This window comes from Excalfactoria chinensis, chromosome 12, assembly GCF_039878825.1.
Source record: "Excalfactoria chinensis isolate bCotChi1 chromosome 12, bCotChi1.hap2, whole genome shotgun sequence".
In the NCBI taxonomy this organism is placed as follows: domain Eukaryota; kingdom Metazoa; phylum Chordata; class Aves; order Galliformes; family Phasianidae; genus Excalfactoria; species Excalfactoria chinensis.
Window position 1 is genome coordinate 16,741,835 of NC_092836.1, and position 18,319 is coordinate 16,760,153.

Below are 18,319 nucleotides of genomic sequence, written 5' to 3' on the forward strand. Positions count from 1 at the left end.
AACAGTCTTTCCTGTTTCCATGGAAACAGAAATTAGTTAAAATAACTACCTGCCATTTCGCTCACCACACTCGAGGAAAAACGACCCAACGTTACAAAGGTTATTAAAGCTAGCAGGAGAAATGCAGCTCAGTACCAATTACATTCTCCTCGGGCTCCCATCTGCCACACCAAACATCTGACACCGCAATACGGCTTTTTTGTTGTTGTTATTTACATCACAGAAAGTAGATATTTGTGATCCTGAAAGGAATCCTCTCCATTAGCTACAAAAAGAAACCCAAAAAACTATGCCTAAAAAAAGAGATGTTGAGTCACAAGTTGTGATTCCTCGGTCCCTGCAGCTGATGCTGATTTTCACTGAAGAGAAGCAGGCCAGACTCACCTGCCAGTCGGTAGGTATGAAATGCCTGAGCAGAACTGTAGGGAAGAGTCCTAACTCTGCACTTCCAGTATTCCAGGGAGTATTCTCCCACTGGCTACAACCTGGGAAAAGCTATTTTACCAGAGCAGGTTTGGAGATCTAATTCAGAGATCGGCTCATTTCACTCTTGCACAAAGCAACTTCAAGGCACAGGCAAAGATCTGCTTGTTAACAACATGCAATCCACCACCTCAGACAGCAAACTGTTTCCTAGCACCACGTGTCTGTGGCAGGCTTTTGTTCTTTCTGAGCAGGAAAAGGGAAGGAAAACTTTTAGAAAAAGCCAACCCAAACACAAAGCAACAAAACCCACAGCAGGTTCATTTCTGTTAAGGACTATTAAAATAAACAGATCACCCTTGAAGAAAATCCTGCATCCCTGCAGACTGGTCGGTGATACTGCCAGCCTGAAAGGATTACTATGGGAAGAGTGGCAGTGCTGAGGAGAGATGAGAAGCAACTGCTTTTAGTAAAAGATCCTCTTTTAAGATGGGTTCGTATTAGAAACCTTATAAGATAGAATGCACCTCTCTAATAACACCACTCGACTCTCCACACAGCTTTCATATGTAAAAGCAGACAATAACAGTTTCTTTACAATAAGCAGCATTAACAAGAAAAGTGATACATGGGAAAATCAAGCAAATGCAAAAGCTGACACACGCAGCAGAGATGCTGTTCACTGTGCATTGCAGTCAGTGGAAGCAGATGAAAAATCAGAAAATTCAGCTACCGATAAAAAGCAGTGAATGCTTTAACTTCTTGTTCAGTTAATCTGAGAATTCAGTTTGGATAAGAAACTCACTGACCTCATAACCACCTCTGAAAAGTCAATTTGTCCTTTTCATTTTGAAGCACCACGCAGAAGCTCAATGCACTATTTCCGGAGGCACACAGGAAAGAGATTCTAAAGCACACCTAAACACAACTACTCTTTTTTCTTTTCCATCACTGGCCAGAAGCCTCCTCAAGGCCCTCCCCCTCCACACTAACATACTCTGCAAAGTGCAGCCCAAGACAATTACTCTGCAGAAACATTTTCTGAGGCCTTCCATAGCCACAGCAGTAGTTTGTCAGCTCCTCTTTCCCGCAGCTTTCCTCAGCTAAATAATCGTACTGCTTTGTGGTATTCAATAATTATGGCTTATTTTATTTGCTATTTTTCTTCTTTCTTCCATTACAGGTATTTTCTATTAATTCTCACACAGAGAAATCAGAGACACACTCAGTATCAGTACAAGAATCTTTCAGGCAGCGATGGTGAACGTGATGTAGTATCACAGAAGACATTCTTGCCACATTCAGCAGAATAATTCTTAAGTTGTCAAATTAAATGTTGCAGACATATTCCTCAGATGTACCAAGTCATTACAGCTTCCTAACATGAAACTTTTTATTTTTTTTGAGTGGGATCTAGTTTGGAAAGTTACAACAACCTTCACCATTCTACTGTGAGCTCCCCCTGCACAGCACAGTGTTCTTTCAAAGAAAGGAAAGAACATTTGGGGACCCTTCCCTCACTTCAGAGGGAAATACCTGCCAACAACTCAACTGTTCTGTTCCTGTAACACTTTGGTTATTTACAAGAACCAAATTTCACAGCTAATGTTTAGCATTACTGAGTTCGTGCATGCCTTGTAGGACCATCAGTCCATAATTTATCAGTGTTCTTTCAGTTGTGTCACAATGGCAGCTGATACGCTTTCCTCCAATAACACACATGCTTTCCTCACATCTTTTTTTGGGAACATTTTAGTTACGTATTAAGTCCTACCTGATCTGCTTGCCTTCTCGAACATCATATAAAGAAAAAAAGACATCAGTGTCTTCTCCGATCGTATTGTAGGTGAAGCTCTTTAGGCTGAGGAAGAAGTGATGAGGCACTGGCATACGGCAAGCATCTCCGTGACGCTGACGAATTGTATCCACCTGATGAAGCAATGGAAGCCATTTGTCACAAATAAAGGACATTTGATTGACTTGGTGATTTCAACTGAAACTTCACTCCATCAAATAATGCTTCATCTCAAATATCTCCCATCTTAAAAACAGACCACAAAGTTTTTACCCTATTTTTTACATTAGATGAACTTCTAATCAAGTAATGAAGAGTAACATTAACATTGTTTTTTATTCGTTTTTCTTAGCACCTGCAATTCATTTACAGAGATCATTTAGAACCAGGTTTAGAAGCTAATTGTCCTGCAGATAAAAGAAAGAAATCCCAATGTTGATTGGTAACATAAGCAATCTATAAAGTCAAACAGCAGACAGGGTTGCGTTTTTGACTTGACATACCAAGACCTACTTACAACAGGGCAAACTGCAGTGGAGAAATTACATAAATTGCAAACAATTTTTCTTTTCTGTTCATAGCACATTATTTCTGTTGCAGCCTGATGTTAACAAACCTGTTGCACACAGACCTAAGCTCACTAGGCTGGTCTCCTCTGTGCAGACACTAACAAAGTCACTCTTCGTATTTTCATAGATTTACCTCAGATTTGTAGTAGTTTTCAAAATGCAGCTTAAAGCAATTTTTGTTCTGGATTCTGAATTAAATCCAACTAAATCCTCACCCTTTAAAGATCTGCACCTGTGCAAGCACAGCTCTCTAGGAAAGATTAGCTCCAGATTTCATGACCAAGAAAGGATTACATTACTACAGAAAGGGTATGTAAAATAAAAACCTCCAAACTTATGTGTTAGGAGGTAGAAAGAAGACTCACATGGGCAGACTGAGGCTTTTGATCTCACTAGACAATTGTTCTTTTAAGAAAAACAGAGAGCTGAGGAAAAGAGCTGAAGTAGAAGGACCTGTTGAAGCAGCTAAATTATTTTCAAGGCTCTTTTGAGGAACTCTTTTGGATACTCAATGATCTCCATCAAACTCACACATGCAGATATGCTATCAAAAACAGAAACAGCAGAAATCGTTATGTAGCTGATGTTTACCTGTGATGTGCTCTGCTGGACGCTGTGTCTACTTGACAAATGCTGTGGAGAAACAGAATAGTAAAACTGAAACCGTTCCGAATGTGAGAAAATACCAGCACTACATTTATGCTCCATTAAAAGAGTATTTTGTAAATACGATTGCTCAAAATTGTTACCAAACATCACCACTCACAAGACCACAGCTCAGCTAAGAGCTGTTCCCAGCTAAGTCACTTGTTAGACTAACTAATCGAACTTACAGGTTGCATTCACCTAAAGGCTGAATGTAAATGGCTGTCACAAGTTAGACAGAATTTCCATGGTTGCAACAGTACCATGACAGAAGCCCAGCACCCTGTACTGTGTAATCTGTATTTCCTTGTTAGATGAGTGAATACGTCACCTAATTCTCATGTATCAGTATGCTGATCCAGGAGAAGCTGCTGAATTTGTTAATAAACAAATTAATAAATAAATAAAATAAAGCAATAAAGGAACAACACTGACTTCTAGAAAGAAGGGTGAATTTCATATACATATATTTTAAAACTTTTTGCTCAGATCAGGAAATAAGACCCTGAAAACCAGGTAAAAACCTCTTCTACAATTGCAGCTGTGCAACACCTGCACAAAAACATCCACACTGAGCTACATCTGTGCGGCGGAACTCAGAGGATGATCCTGTATTTAAAGCCCTCCATACTAAAAGGAAATGTTATAATCAGAAAATGGACTGCAAGTCCATTTAATCTCCAAATGGAGATTTAAATGCTAATCTAAATTGAAAAGGTTTCAGAGAGCTTTAAAAACCATATAATTAATGATTCTGCCATGCCTGTTCCACACATATTCATCCCACCATTAGTACTTTAAACTGAAATAAATACTAACACACGTTCTCTTCATTCTCCCCATCTCTACCCTCCTATTTCATACCCTGTATCTTATTTTGAAGAAACACACTCTAGCAGGAGCAGCAGGATCTGATAACCTCATAGCTTCAAAAGAGATGAAAGTAAAAGAGATTCCACCAACTGCATTCAGCAACCCTTCTCTCAAATGAAATGCACAACATTTTTAATGGAGAAAACCAGGAGAAATAATAACTTTGTGCAAGATGCTTCAATTTCTTGCCACAGACGGGAAAGCCTAGAATTACTTCAGCCTGCCAACATGAGACTGTTTCCTGTGGTACATTTAATGCTCTACATTTCAGTTCAAATGCAAAAGTAATTGGGCTCTCACAACCATTCCCACAAGATTATTTTGCGGTGTTGAACCTCGCTGCTGATTAGATAATCTGTTAAGTATTCTGCCATGAGTACAGAGGATTCTCTCCATGAGGAAAAAAAAAATGCAATAAAAAGCAATTTTTAAAATCTTCAGCTGCTACAAAACTAAATTTCAGCTGAGGAGCTGTTGGTTGCTTTTTGGGTTCCTGAAATTACCTTCTGGATCCTTAGTAGATGTGATTAGACAGCGCTGTCTTCCTGAATCTACAAACGAAAGCCCTGGTGAAATGTGAACTGACTAATGGTCATGTCCTGAACAGCAGCACAGATCTGAGCCGAAACCTGTGCTGTGGACATTCTCTTCAGGAGTAACATGGGACACGTAATCAGACCACCCCAACCATTAAACATCACCTATTTTCTGTACTGCAAGTGGTCAGCTTTAAAAAAACACAACACAACACCTTTGGAAAGAAGCACAGAGTAATAAAGTAATCCAGTCAGCAACTCATGTTGAATTGTGTGAGTCATTGCCCATTTAATTTTGTAGCAAAAGTTATTTCTGTACTCCGTGTGAAGGAAAACTCTCCAGTAACAGAAGCAAAGTCTCCTCAGTCTATGGCAAATCAGGAAGGAACTTAAAAACCAGTTCAGCAGATCAGCATACTTTGTCCTTCCTTATGGAGAAGAATTTCAATTTCTTTACATGAAATGCACTGTTATATGGTCTAATTAATCCAAAAGACCACTCCTACTAAAGGACACCACGTATGTTTTCTAAGGGACACCGCCACATCCCAGAGACAGCTTTAGTGTTCAAGAATGAGTTTTACTTTAAGTTATTCAGCAGTCTCCCTCCCTCCCATCTGTGAGCTTATCAATCTTTGTAAGGGAGCAAGCATGCTTCTTATCCGTGCACATCCTAGGAGCAGACTTTTCACTTCAATTTTTATCCCTATCTGAAGATCCTCAATGGCTCTCATGGGCTTTCTGGACTCACACAACTGCTGATCAACTCCAGGTTCAAGATTGTTTTAATTACTGAAGTAAGGACAAAAGACACCAGATCTTACAGAGAGGAACATTCCTACTTCTCCTAGCAAGTTAATATCTGTTGTTACTTCAGTAATGATGCAGTAACCCCACAGCAGTCTGCAAAGACTTCTTTACTGTATGTCAATAAAGCTTGCAGGGTTATCTGTCTGGTTCACAGCACTTTTGGATGAGCAGACCTCAGCAAGACAGCACCACAGTTTAACTGTGGAGCTTCCAAGACTCTGCATTTCCCACCAGACAGAACTCAACAGTGTACCTGCCACAGGCAGCTGTTAAATGGCATCGAAAAACAAATAAGCTTACCACATTATTTCAGTCAAGAAAATCCATAACGAAAGATACTTATTTTTCCCTTCTTTCCTCCTCAATATAAAAGCTCAGAGGAACCTCCCACAGATTTCTTACCATTTTATAAAGATCGGACACACTGATCTGATCGGAATCCACAACTTCAAAGTCCTTTCGAGGAACTAAATCTAGGCCCAAATGCCTGCAGAAGAAAAGGAAGAACAACGGTAAGCACAGCACATTGTGTCTACAATTACCAGCCACTCAAGGACAAGGAGAAAGGAACTACCAAATTGCATTTCAATCTTTCTGCAGTTGTTAACCATTGAACGGACAATCTTTTCAAATACATTTAAATCTAAATATCAAACCAAAAAATGCTCCGAGATCGTTACGTCCTGTTCACGGATTTCAGTGCAGCTCTAACAGTGAACGTCAGTTGAAGATTTTTCAATGTGTTGGTGCAGAATGGTCATTTCCTACGCAGTAATGCAGGAGGCAAATAAGCTTAATGCAATCACTTCTGCTGCAGTATTCAGGTTGGGTTCCTCACTATGTAATGGAAAAACTTCCCCATCAGTAACCCCGATGTTTGCTTTGGGAAGCAGATTTGAGTGGAACTCCTGGTGCTGACGTAACTGAACTCCCAACTTCATTGCCTTGTAAGCAATGACCGTGACTACAAAAACACTAACAGGAGTTTTAACCTAAACTAAAACAGGATTTTAGCTCAGACCAAAACCAAACCATAAAAAAATAAAAAATAAAAATAAAAAAATAAAAAAATAAATATTATACACCTTAGGAGTACAATCCAAGAAATGCATAAAAGAACCATTTCCCTGCTTTCATCTCACATAACTTTGATATTCCACTTGCACATGTTTTACGCTGAAATTCTTCCTAGTCTCAAAGAACAAAAGAGGCAGCAGAGGTGTCCTTGCGGAGCACCCTTTCATTCCTGTCACCGACTCAACGACAAAAGCAAAATCCAATTGAGTCTGGTGATCAGAGAAGTGCTCTGCACAGCATTCTTCCTGATGGCAAACGTGAATTTCTATTTGAACAAACCTCTCTCAGGTACCACCGAATAGTTTTGTATGGTGCAATAAACAGAAGCCTCCAGGCAAATCCAGCATCTCTTCCTGAGCTTAAAAGGATCAGCAAGTAAGAGGCCGTGGTTTGTAAGAAGCCAAACTGCTGGCCACTGTACTTAATAATTTCCCTTAAGTTTCCCAACGCCCTGTTTTTAAAATTAATGACTTTATTTAAACTCTGCTTATCCAGGCAGATCACTTCGTGATATCCTAGGCCCATCCTATCTCCTCTCGAGGCACAGCTCAGCCCATGCTCACTTAGTGGCAAACAACTGCTCGGCAGTACTGGAACTGTCATGAAAATACTGTACAGACAAATGAGAATTTCTGTGTTCTTCTTCCCCAAAACATTTACATTTTCAGTGGGGGAAAAAAGGAACCATTTTCCTTCTTCAACACAATTTTCATGCCAAAAACTAGTTTCTATGCTCTGGGGCTAATACGTGAGAATGGCAGCTGTGTACTCTTCACACACTTTGCTTCCATTAAACCTAGGCAGTATCTGAAAACTGCTGCTGTAAGGATGGAAATTACTGTATTTAATTAACAAACAGAAAAGACTGAGTATGTGTGAAGTAATCCTCAACTGCAGCGACCACGGGAGCCCACTTATAACACAAAGCCAAAAACATCACGGGAAAAAATGGCAGCAGGTCAGAACAGTAACAAGCACAGAGTCCATTTCAAAGTGTTTCAAGTGAAAGTTAACGCTCAGCATGTTAATTTACAGATATCTTCCTAGATCTGCATAGGTAACTTATCCAGAAGAGCCTATCACACGTGTGCACAAACACACACACAGTGCACGTGAAGGGCTTTCTCCTCAATGTAGGGGTAATAACAAATGATTTTCTAATCATGTGCTCAGCATCACAGAATCCCGCTTTACAGGTCTCGCGTAATTACAAAGAACTATCAAAAGTTTACAGAATAAAAGTGCCAAATCTAATCATAACCGGATCTTATTCTGGTGTCAAAATCTCAACTCTCTTGAGAACTGAAGACAAACTGCTCGAACTCATTACTCACACGACAAAGTCAATTTCTACTTGATGATGTTCAACACAGCTGCATAGCATCCCTTGAAACTTACCTGATACCCTATTTTTAGTTAAATCCCTTAACACCATGGATCTCCAGCCCAAAAGATTCTCATTCTCTAAAATCACATTAATCCTGGGCAATATTTGCTCCCAGCAGATGAAGGTTCCTTTTCCTTTAGTACTCCAACTGTGTGCACTGAGGTCCAGGTTTTTGAATTTAATCTTTTCTTTCTGTGTCTTTTTTCCCAACAAAAGATGACAACATCACGTTTGAAATGACAATGACAGCTAGTGGCCCACTTTCACTCTGTATTATAAAGCACTGTGGGGATGGATATAAGAGCACCAGCTGCCAAGCAGTATTTCAGCAAAACATATCATGCATCGAAATAAGGTAACGTGCTGGTTTGTCTCTCTGACAGCTCTTCTCTTTTACAAGCACTTCCATTTACAGCATTTTGTTGTGGTTTTTATTGTGCCCTCACACTCTACTGACTTTCAAAACTATTTCCCCGGTGCTCCCAACAGCTCCCCAGCCCAGCTTCTATCTCTTGGTACCACATACCTGGGGGCACTTCTACCGACATTCAGAAACTCCCCCTCTTCCATAGAGCAGCCCATAGAACGTAAGGCTTAATTTTGCCTTCTTTGGCTGCAGAACAAATGCCTGTACTTTTCTCTCCAGTAACACCAAGACAAATGGATGACCTGTGTCAGCACTTTAAGTCTGACAGGGATGGACATACAATTCACTTGGTCGGCCTTCTGGAGAAAATCAGTTTGGTTTAAGTTCAATTTGATTTCAAAGGAAGATCTTAAATGTATAATATGAACGCCAGACTATTCTGAATTCAAAACACACAAGTTACAGCAATTCTTCCTTGAAGAAGCTTCCAGAAACATTGTCAGCTGACTCGAAGATGTGCTTAGGAGGCACATGGAGTCTAAAAGAACAGACTGGGATAATGTCTCCTCCTTCTGCTCCAAAACCAGGCGTTTCACCCCTCTACCTTTGCAGCCACATGTTTTCTTTGTATTCCTTCTCTACGCTGAAGCCTCATTTAATATCACTTATATTCCTCTAACAGAAGTACACTTAAAACAAAGGTGCTGAAGGGAAAAGAAAGAACTCCGACAGCTGTTCACAGACATCACATATGGATCTGAAATAAAACTGACAGAAACAGAAAAATAAACTACAAGGGCTCCAATCTATAAAGAAATCACTGATGTAATGTTACGTGGGGAACTATTTCTCAAAATGAAGATGAGGAGTAGTAGAAAGTGAGTAATGTTAGCAAGAAACTGATTCAAGGAAATGGCAGCAAATCCATCTGAGCATGGAAACATCAGAATACAGAGTGAGGAATGGAGGTTCTCCTCAAAGATGATATCCAGGAGAGTTCCAGACAGTCTGAATCCCTCCTCGATCATCACGTTTCTATGAGGACATTCAGGAGAGAGAAATATTGCAGATTCAGACAGAAATGGCAATTACTCTTTCTGCAACCTTCTTAAAGGCTATTCACTATGGTGAATTGCTGCATAATACAGCAATTAATTCTGGAGCAAAGCAGAGCATTCCCATTTCAAACAAAGTCTGCAAGGCAGATTCCTTCTTCTGCTTTTGGTGCAAATGGCTGTAAAATGACAAGGATTTTTCTTAGGAAGGAAGTTCAATTCTGATTTATCATCTTACACAAGAGTAGAAGTTGAAAATCTCACCCATTTTTTGACTTAAATAAACAACTGAATGTATGAAAATCGCGTTTCTATTTTACTTATAACATAATTTAAAATTAGACAACAAACTGCAGATACCATCTCTATAACATGATTTCAAACAGGACAATGAATTGAATTGTAGAGGTCAGCTTTTATATAATTTCATATACTTTTTTTTACCTACAGGTTTCCTGCAATACCATTTTTCCCCTCTTGCTTACAGTCCATTGGGCTTTCCTAATTGCATTTCAGACTTCAACTGATCAGCGCCCAAATAAATCATATCATTTCAGTGCAAAGGCTAATAAGACATGCAGGCAAAATGTACTATGTGAGATACCACCTGTGCAAAGGTGCACAGAAGGATGCTTCAGATCTTACGTCAAGAAGCACTAAGCTGCTGATCTGAAAGTGCTTTTCTGATTATTTGGGAAATAAAAACCCACCTATATAGTAGTAATATCAGCCACTGCATGCATATATGAAGCACCTAAGTGAAAATAACTGGAAGAGGAAAAAGCATTAAAAAAGATGCATCTTAGTTTTGTAGTGGGGAGAATGAATGCATCGGTAACAGAGGATTAAATCACTACGGTAAGTAGAAATCAGTACTTCATTACAAGAATGATTAGCAACAATACAGAAGGTTAGCAACCTATTTTTGAGTGAATTATATTCCTTCATTTTTAAGAGTCCAAACTACAAGACATTAATATCTTAAATTAAGCATATAGAAATAAACAGAAGTTCATGGCAGTACTTCCAAAACCAGCCCACATTTATACAGCCCAAATGAATTCTTCACACACAAAAAAAAGCAAAAAACAACCCATCTAATTACTGATCCAGGGGGTGAGTTTCTTCCTTCCAAGTCCCACAGCACCACCAGGGATGACCAGCTGAACTGATGCCACGTTACTTAAATGGAAACAAGTCCAGTTCAAAAACCAAACAAAACAATCCCAACTCACAGTGACAGGAAATGGGAATTTCATGTTTGCATCACTTCCTCCCCATTAATGCAATGCATTAATGAACCAGGTCAAGATAAAGGCAGCTTCAGGCTGAATAATGTGCTATTTACTAATGTAAAACTTCTGAAAGATCCTTGGTCTTGAAATGTCTCCTATGAAATCCTTGTACTACGAACAATTACAGACTGCTCAAATTGCTGTATTTAAGTTCCTCAGGTAATCCTAACATGCTTTTAATGGCACTTTGCATTTATTTGCAGATCTCAAATATGATAGAACTCTTCTGTCGTCCTCTGAAAAACAGCCCTATGCGAACATGAATATGAGAAACCATGTTTTTAACAAATTACGACACTTGGTCAGGAGTTTCATAATAAAATTCAAAGGGGAGATATAAGAAAGCCCTGCTGACCCTCCAGTTCCATCTATATTTAAATACCTCATTGCATATGGATGTAATTAAATATCTTTTCAGTCACACAGATCTTCATCCAGTTCCTCTTCTGTTTCAGCATGCATCTCTGATACTACCTACTTTTTACTTTGGAGGACAGTATCTATTGTTACACATTACATTCTTCTTCTTACATGAGAGATGAATTTAATCATAAGCATGTTTTTATCTGCTGATTTACAAGGCGCTTTTCCATAGCTGTCACACATTGGATTTGCCTTTACAGTTTTAATGTACCTCGTATTTCATGATTTCACATTTAGTGCATTTACAATAAAAGCTTTCTATAGGCCATAGCTCAGCAGCCTGTTCCCTTCATTGCTGTTTGCTCTCCTCATATTTTCTTCCTGCAACATCTTTGCTACTTCCAGCTGCTAACTTCATCCAAACGCACTTAGAAGAAAAATGCCCAAACAATGCTCAGTTTCTTGGTTCCCATTTAATCCAGCAGGAATGACAACGGAAAGTATTGTTAAGTCCAAATCGCAGACCAATGCCTTGATGACACCTATTGCTTTAAGTCCTTCAGAGCTTTTTTTTCATTAGGAGAAGTGAAATGCAGTGTGGGGGCTAGCAAAAATGTGCTCATGGTGTGTATCTTGCAGAGGGAGTGTGTGACTAAGGAGTCATAAAAAAAGATACGTTTGTGAAAAGCATTTGCCTTTTTTCCTTAGTTATCTAGCTCAGCTAATTCATTCCTCCCTGTCCACCCCCCACTGCTCATCTGTTAATTAGCACTAATCCTACCCCGAGCTGAAAAGCAGTTGCTACATGCCTGAGGAGGGTGGTATTTACCTTGAAAAGGTCATATGAATGTCAAGCAGAACTTACCTGTCTGATAGATCGTATCTCAGAAGTAAGCCAGCTCTGCTGAAGGGCTGCTTTTTGTGTAACCGTACCTTATTACCACTTCTCCCTTCTATCGGAATTGCAATATTCGCCAGCTTTTAAAAAACATCCACAAAGTCACAGTGGAATTTACCAGTGAGTCGAGAGCTTTACGAAGTTTCAACAGCAGCCAAGAACATGGATTACATTAAAAACCTACAGATCACAGTCTCCGTTCCAGTGTAACTGTTACCAGAGAGGTTCTGTAGTCATCAGGCCAACCGTTAAAATACTCAATGGAAAAAATTGGGGTTTGGTAGCTATGAACACACATTCCCAGGCATAATACTCACTGTGCTGATACAAATAAAGGAAATTGACCTGAATCACTTAGAAGTGACCTACAGGTACTAAGCAAATGGCTGATCTGTTAGCAGCAGACTTATGCAGTAAACTCACTGTAAGAAGCTGCACGTGATTTCCAAACAAGCAACTGTTCTGTTTATAAGCACTACTGGAAAGAAAAGTTTCGCTTATTTTTTTTTTTCCTTTTAAATTAAAGCTACGTAAAAATAATTAAAACAAACAGTACCCAGCTGGTACCTGTACTTACTCATTGCCCCAGTCCAGCCTCACTGTGAGGTGCCTCTTGACCTCTCGCACCTGATCCTGCGTCAAGTGACCTGACAGCAGCTGTCTGCGCAGGTCAATGAGTTCATTCATCACATGGCGCAGTTTGTAGAAAAGATCTACCTTATGCTTCTGTAAAGGCATATTTTTGGGAGGGGGAGGGAGGGGGAAGAGAAGGAGAGAAGAAAGAAACAAAAAGTGAAAGAAAACAACAAAAAAAAATAGAGATCAGTAAGATTGGAAAGAGGAAAAAAAGAAGGAAGGGAAGCAAAAGAAAAGGGATGGGGAGAGAAGAAAAGGGCAGGGAGGAGAGAGGGGAGAGAGAAATATAAGTTCAGAAAGAGGAAGAGCAAGAGGGGGAGAGAAGACAGACCAAGACAGAGGAAACAGAAAGAGAGAGATTAATAAGTTTCCAAATTGACATTTAATTACCCTAGAGGAATATTAATCCAGTTTGTACAAGCTTTAAAATATTTACATCAAAAAGCAGTGTTAGCGATGCTATTTAAAATGAATAACTTCTATCTACATTTCGGGCTGCATTTGCTGAGGGATCCACTTCCTGATGGAACCCAGTGCCACAGCTGAAGCAGCTGATAAAGTGCAACAGGGATCACTTACTCCAATCAGCTCAGAAATACAGAGTGGGGAAAGCATCTGCCCCCAGTCCATGTAACACTCTGAGCAGTTAACAGTGATGATTGACCACACTGGAAAAGCACTTCAATGTTTTAATACTCACTGAAAAGCACCCAGGTTTCTATGATAAGTGGTAGTGGGAAAGTGAATATTCATTGTACACACTCTGAAAGGGACTAAAACAAGTACTGATAAAATCTACCTAAAAAACGGTTTTCAAAGAGGAAAAGGTACTGCATAAAGAAAAATAAAATAAAATAAAATAAAAAGGAGAAAATACAAACGACACCATTCCTAGCAAAAATTTTCTAAGCAACCAACCCTGCAGGCATTTCCAACACAACTGGCATTCTTCAGGTGTGGGGAAAAGGTAGAATAGGAAACGCTGATTGTCCTGTGCAGGAACTCACTACAGGAAAGACCACTCCTAAGAGGCAACTCTGAAGGTAACAGCAAAGTCCACCTATGAGCATCCATAGCATAAAGAAGGGCATCTGTGCTACTCCCATACCTGCCAGGTGAGAGCTGTGTGTCAAAAGGGCTCTCCTCTATGGAGTCACACTGCATAAAACAGCTGCTGTGTAACCAATAAAGAGCCAAGAGAGGAAACTAATCACCAACTGCAGCTGAATTTTCATTGTTTGTTTTTTAAACAACCCCATTCCTACCTGTAAGCAAATCTGGACACTTAAGGGGAAACACAGGGACTCAAATGGAGACTTCACAAGCTAGCACTGCTCTGATTGCATTTCTGGTGTAATCGAGTGCTCTGCAAAAGCTCTCTAAATGAATGTTAGTACATTTATCTCTACTAGATCTGACAGAGGAACACCCACAAAGTGTGTTCTATTGCAATATGTTATTAGAAAAAAAAAAAATGTTCTTCATCTTACAAAAAATAAATAACAGGAGATGAAAAAAGAATTTCCATCTACTTGAATTTGCTTCCCAACAGGATCACTCATCGCACATGGCTCCCGGAAACAAATTTCAGTGCATTCCGTTTTGATCAGAAAGGTATTAATTTCTCTGAGCCTGATTAAATATCTGCATTGCTGAATGAGGTTGAGCACAGACAGGATTATCTGGAGTTCTTAATGTTGGGATGATAAGATGCACAATCTTTCTACTACACCTCAACACTGATTTGACCCATTCTGAAAGAGCCGAGACAGACATCAACAGAAAGAAACATTTCCAAAGCTGGAAATACTTACGCTGAGAAGATAATTCCATAGAGCTGCTAAGTATAAATTGACTAAAACTGCATTTGGGTTTTCTCATTAAATGTGATGTGAAGCAAATCATACTCAAGCTGAAAACAACAGTAGGTATAGGGAAGCTTGGTTTTATATTGTATTTATGCAAGACAGAAAAAGTTGCAACTCTTTCTGACACAAGATGAAGACAAGCAAATTCATTACAGATTATCTGTAACGAGCTGGCAATTAAATGATCACAAGAATCAGATCCAAAACCAGCATATAAAGGCTTCTCTAAGAAACCTACTGAGATGAGAAAGTTACACCCTCGCTCTTACACTGATGGTTCAAGGTTATCATCAATTCAAAGCAAGAACGCCACCACTGTAAGTTCAAAGAGTTCTTTCCTACAGTGTCACAAGCAGATTCTTCAATCCCAGATAAACAAGAAATGAGATTGTAAACCACAATATAGTGAACGCAAGTCACACTAGGTCCTTACACAAGTCTGAATAAGCTGCTCTGTCCCAAGTAGGACGGGGGGAATGGGGACTGTGGTCAGACCGCATCTGCACCACTCTGCTCCCTTTCTTCTCACCTGGGCCATTCCCAAAGGCTGCAGCCCTTCAGGATCAACCTTTCCTTCATGGTCTGTCAAGGGCACTGCTCCACAGTGCTGTCCTTGTGTGCTGAAGGGCAATCTCTGCTCAGGCCCTGGCAGCACTGCATCAGTGCCCTCCGACCTTGTCCTCTGCCAATTTTGGTGTTCCTAGGGCAGTTTTGCACCCTCTTTTCCTCATCCTCACTGCCTTGCAGCAGTTTGTCCCTCCCAAAAGGTCCCACAGGGTCAGCACTGACAGGTTTGCCCTGCCCCAAGATGTGGCCGCTACAGAACCACCTGGATCCTGGGCCTGGCCCAGACAGCACCTGCACAGAGACCTGGGAACCCAGCACAGGAGTTTGAGTTCTTTAAGGAGCTGGTGACACAACATTGGCTCCCAGAGACACACATGTACAGCAGGCATTTTACTCAACGTGCCCCATAAGGATTCTAAAATCAGAAGCTGGAGGACAAAGCTGCCCCCTGGCTCCGGGTGCCCAGGACCCCTCCATGGCCTGAGGCACAGCCAGGGACAGCACCCACAGCTCTGGGCAGCACTGCCAGCACCTCACTGCCCTCCGAGCAAAGAGCTTTTCCTTTACATCTAATCCAAATCTCCCTTCCTTCAGTTACACCTTGTCCTATCAGCACACTCCCCTGATAAGCGTCAAGTCCCACTCCAGCTCTCCTGTAGCCCCTTTAGGTTCTGGAAGGTCTCCCTGGAGCCTTCTCCTCTTCAGGCACCCCATAGGAGAGGTGCTCTGGTTCTGTGATCACCCTCTTGGCCAGATGACCAAAGCTGTAATCATTTTGTTAACATGATTTCATGTAACACTACAGTAACGTATTGGAATTTCAAGAACTGTCCCTTAGGATTCCTCCTACACAACTGTGTTGAGCTATAATGGGGATGAGGGACAAAAAAGCATTATTTTTGTTATGAGAACAAGCGAGCAGACATTTCCCAGGTTCCCTCTTATGGGTTTCAGTATCTAACTCAGATACTAAAGCCTGCAAGCATCCTCAGCAGATGAGAAGGATCAGTAAATCTCTAAACAACACAAAACACTTCCCAGTTTCCTCTGGATTCTGCCATTAAGCAAATCATTGCACATTAAAGTTCTTGTGCTGTAGATTTGTGCCATATTTAGAGTTTAATCTTATACGAAGTTTCTAATGTTATTACCACGCAAACCTTAAAAACTACAAACTTTACCAGAAATGCTTTAGTAGAACTAACAACATCTTTCCAGGCAATGCTGCCCCTGTAAGGCTTCCTTTTAAAAACTGCCCATCACTCATTCAAAGACAGCCAAACTATCTGCTCTTCTTTACAATGTTTCAAACATAAATAAGCCAAGATATGTACTTAATGTCAGTCCTTTCCTCAGCTTATATGTAAGTAAGTTGTCATCCTTGACAAGTAAAAGTCATCAGAAAGCACAAGGAAAGCATTCCAAGGGTCTAAGGATCAGCATAGGATCACCAAGACATCAACTAGAGAAAGGCGCCTAAAAAAAGCTGCCTGACTCTCCCATATAACCCTCTTGTCTGAAAGGAAACATCACCAACACCAACACAGCACATCCACTTCTTAATACTACTTTTTCATTTCAGTAATTGTGTTTTATTTTTTTCCAACGCAGCTGGTCCTGACTGAACAGATTTAAAGACTCATCAATTTCAAGACTATAAAGGATTATTGTGATTATCTCGTCTGCCTTCCCGCAGGGCGCGGGCCATAGCAGCTCACTCACAGATTGCCACAATGCGCTTCCTGGGTGATACTGTACCTACCCATCTTTTAAAACACAAACCAGTCCTGTTTTAAAGATGACAGCAATACATAAGCAATCGTTTTCCATAATTCAGTTAACCTCATTGTTAAGTATGCCAACTATTAAAACCTGGCTTCATTTCTGCATGAACTTGCAGGGCTGTAGTTCATAAATATGGCATTTTGTCATGGCTTTTTTTTGACAGAACTGACAGATTGTGGTTCATTTTTGACAGGCTGCATCCATTAACAATCACCCACCCGAAACCTTTCCTGCATGTACCTGTTTGTAAGTCATAAATAGGCCAACTCCTCACTGGACTTGTGCAGTCTTTCTGAATAAATGTACTAAGTAATTTCCTCACTCAACTCCATACAGGTCAGGCTTCTGTCACAATATTCCTCTAACGCTTATCTCCTCTCTGCCTCTGTCTACGTATTTACCTATTAAACACTGAGAAGGTGTGGATAAATGACCGAGTCTTTAAAGCAAAGAGATGATGCAGAAGACAATATATATTGACATGTAGGGAAAGATATAATCCCAAGACTGAGTCTGACCGTTTGGATGCTCAGTCCAGAGGAGGCAGGGTTTAGGAACACTATTTAAATGAACAGCTTGCAGGAAAGGAGAATAATCTCTTCTTGTCTGTGGCAAACAGAGCAAGAAATAACAAGCTTTAAGTGACAGATATTCAGCACAGCTTTCAGAAAATATATTTAACAGTATGGGCCAACAAGTGCTGCATTTTTGAGGCTGCAGAACATCCACTGTTGCTGTTTTTTTGTTTTTAAGAAAAATAACCAATAGGCAAGACAAAGACATGCTGGAAATGCCACAGTTCAAACTTAACACATCAAAAGGGTTACATGGTCCAAGTATCTCCATAATTTCTAGGCTCCCCCCTCCTACCATTCCTCTCCTTCCATCATCACCTCAGTTCAGAAGAGGACACTGCAGGATCAAGCACTAATTGCTCAATAATCACAATTTTAGTTAATGCACAGAGATTTACAATTATTGGTACCTTAGTCCTTCAAGCTACCCCCACCTCTGAGGTAAGGCTCATTATTATCCTCTTAGCTATCAAAATCAAGAAAGGCTGACATTCAATAGTGTAGCTATAATAGCGTTTCATCATCATAAGTGTCACTGCACCTCAGGACACAAACACCATCTGTAGGTCCTTTCTATATTTGGATGCATTAGAATAGCTGCTGTTTAAATGAGCCAAGTATCTGACACAAACCTCACAATTTCTGAACTAATCATTATTCTACTTTTCACTTTTGCACTATCAGCAAATTTCATGAAACTGCATTTCTTTCTGATTTCTATTAGGAGTGCAGTGAGTAACACTAAGACAAGAACTGCGAGTCCCATTACAAGCAGCACCTCTCAATAATTCTCCA

General features: G+C 40.2%; 1 protein-coding gene across 9 annotated transcripts in view; it reads right to left on the bottom strand.

Annotated features, from left to right (window-relative positions):
• The window catches only part of DOCK3 (dedicator of cytokinesis 3), a 140,264-nt gene that overhangs the window by 87,530 nt on the left and 34,415 nt on the right, over positions 1 to 18,319 (bottom strand). For all 9 annotated transcript variants that reach the window (XM_072347575.1, XM_072347574.1, XM_072347580.1 and 6 more), the window contains exons 6-9: positions 12,671 to 12,819; positions 6,054 to 6,138; positions 3,379 to 3,420; positions 2,198 to 2,352 (exon numbers count right to left, since the gene is read on the bottom strand). In XM_072347575.1, the coding sequence (XP_072203676.1) occupies positions 2,198 to 2,352; positions 3,379 to 3,420; positions 6,054 to 6,138; positions 12,671 to 12,819 (431 nt within the window). The remainder of the gene's footprint in view (positions 1 to 2,197; positions 2,353 to 3,378; positions 3,421 to 6,053; positions 6,139 to 12,670; positions 12,820 to 18,319) is intronic.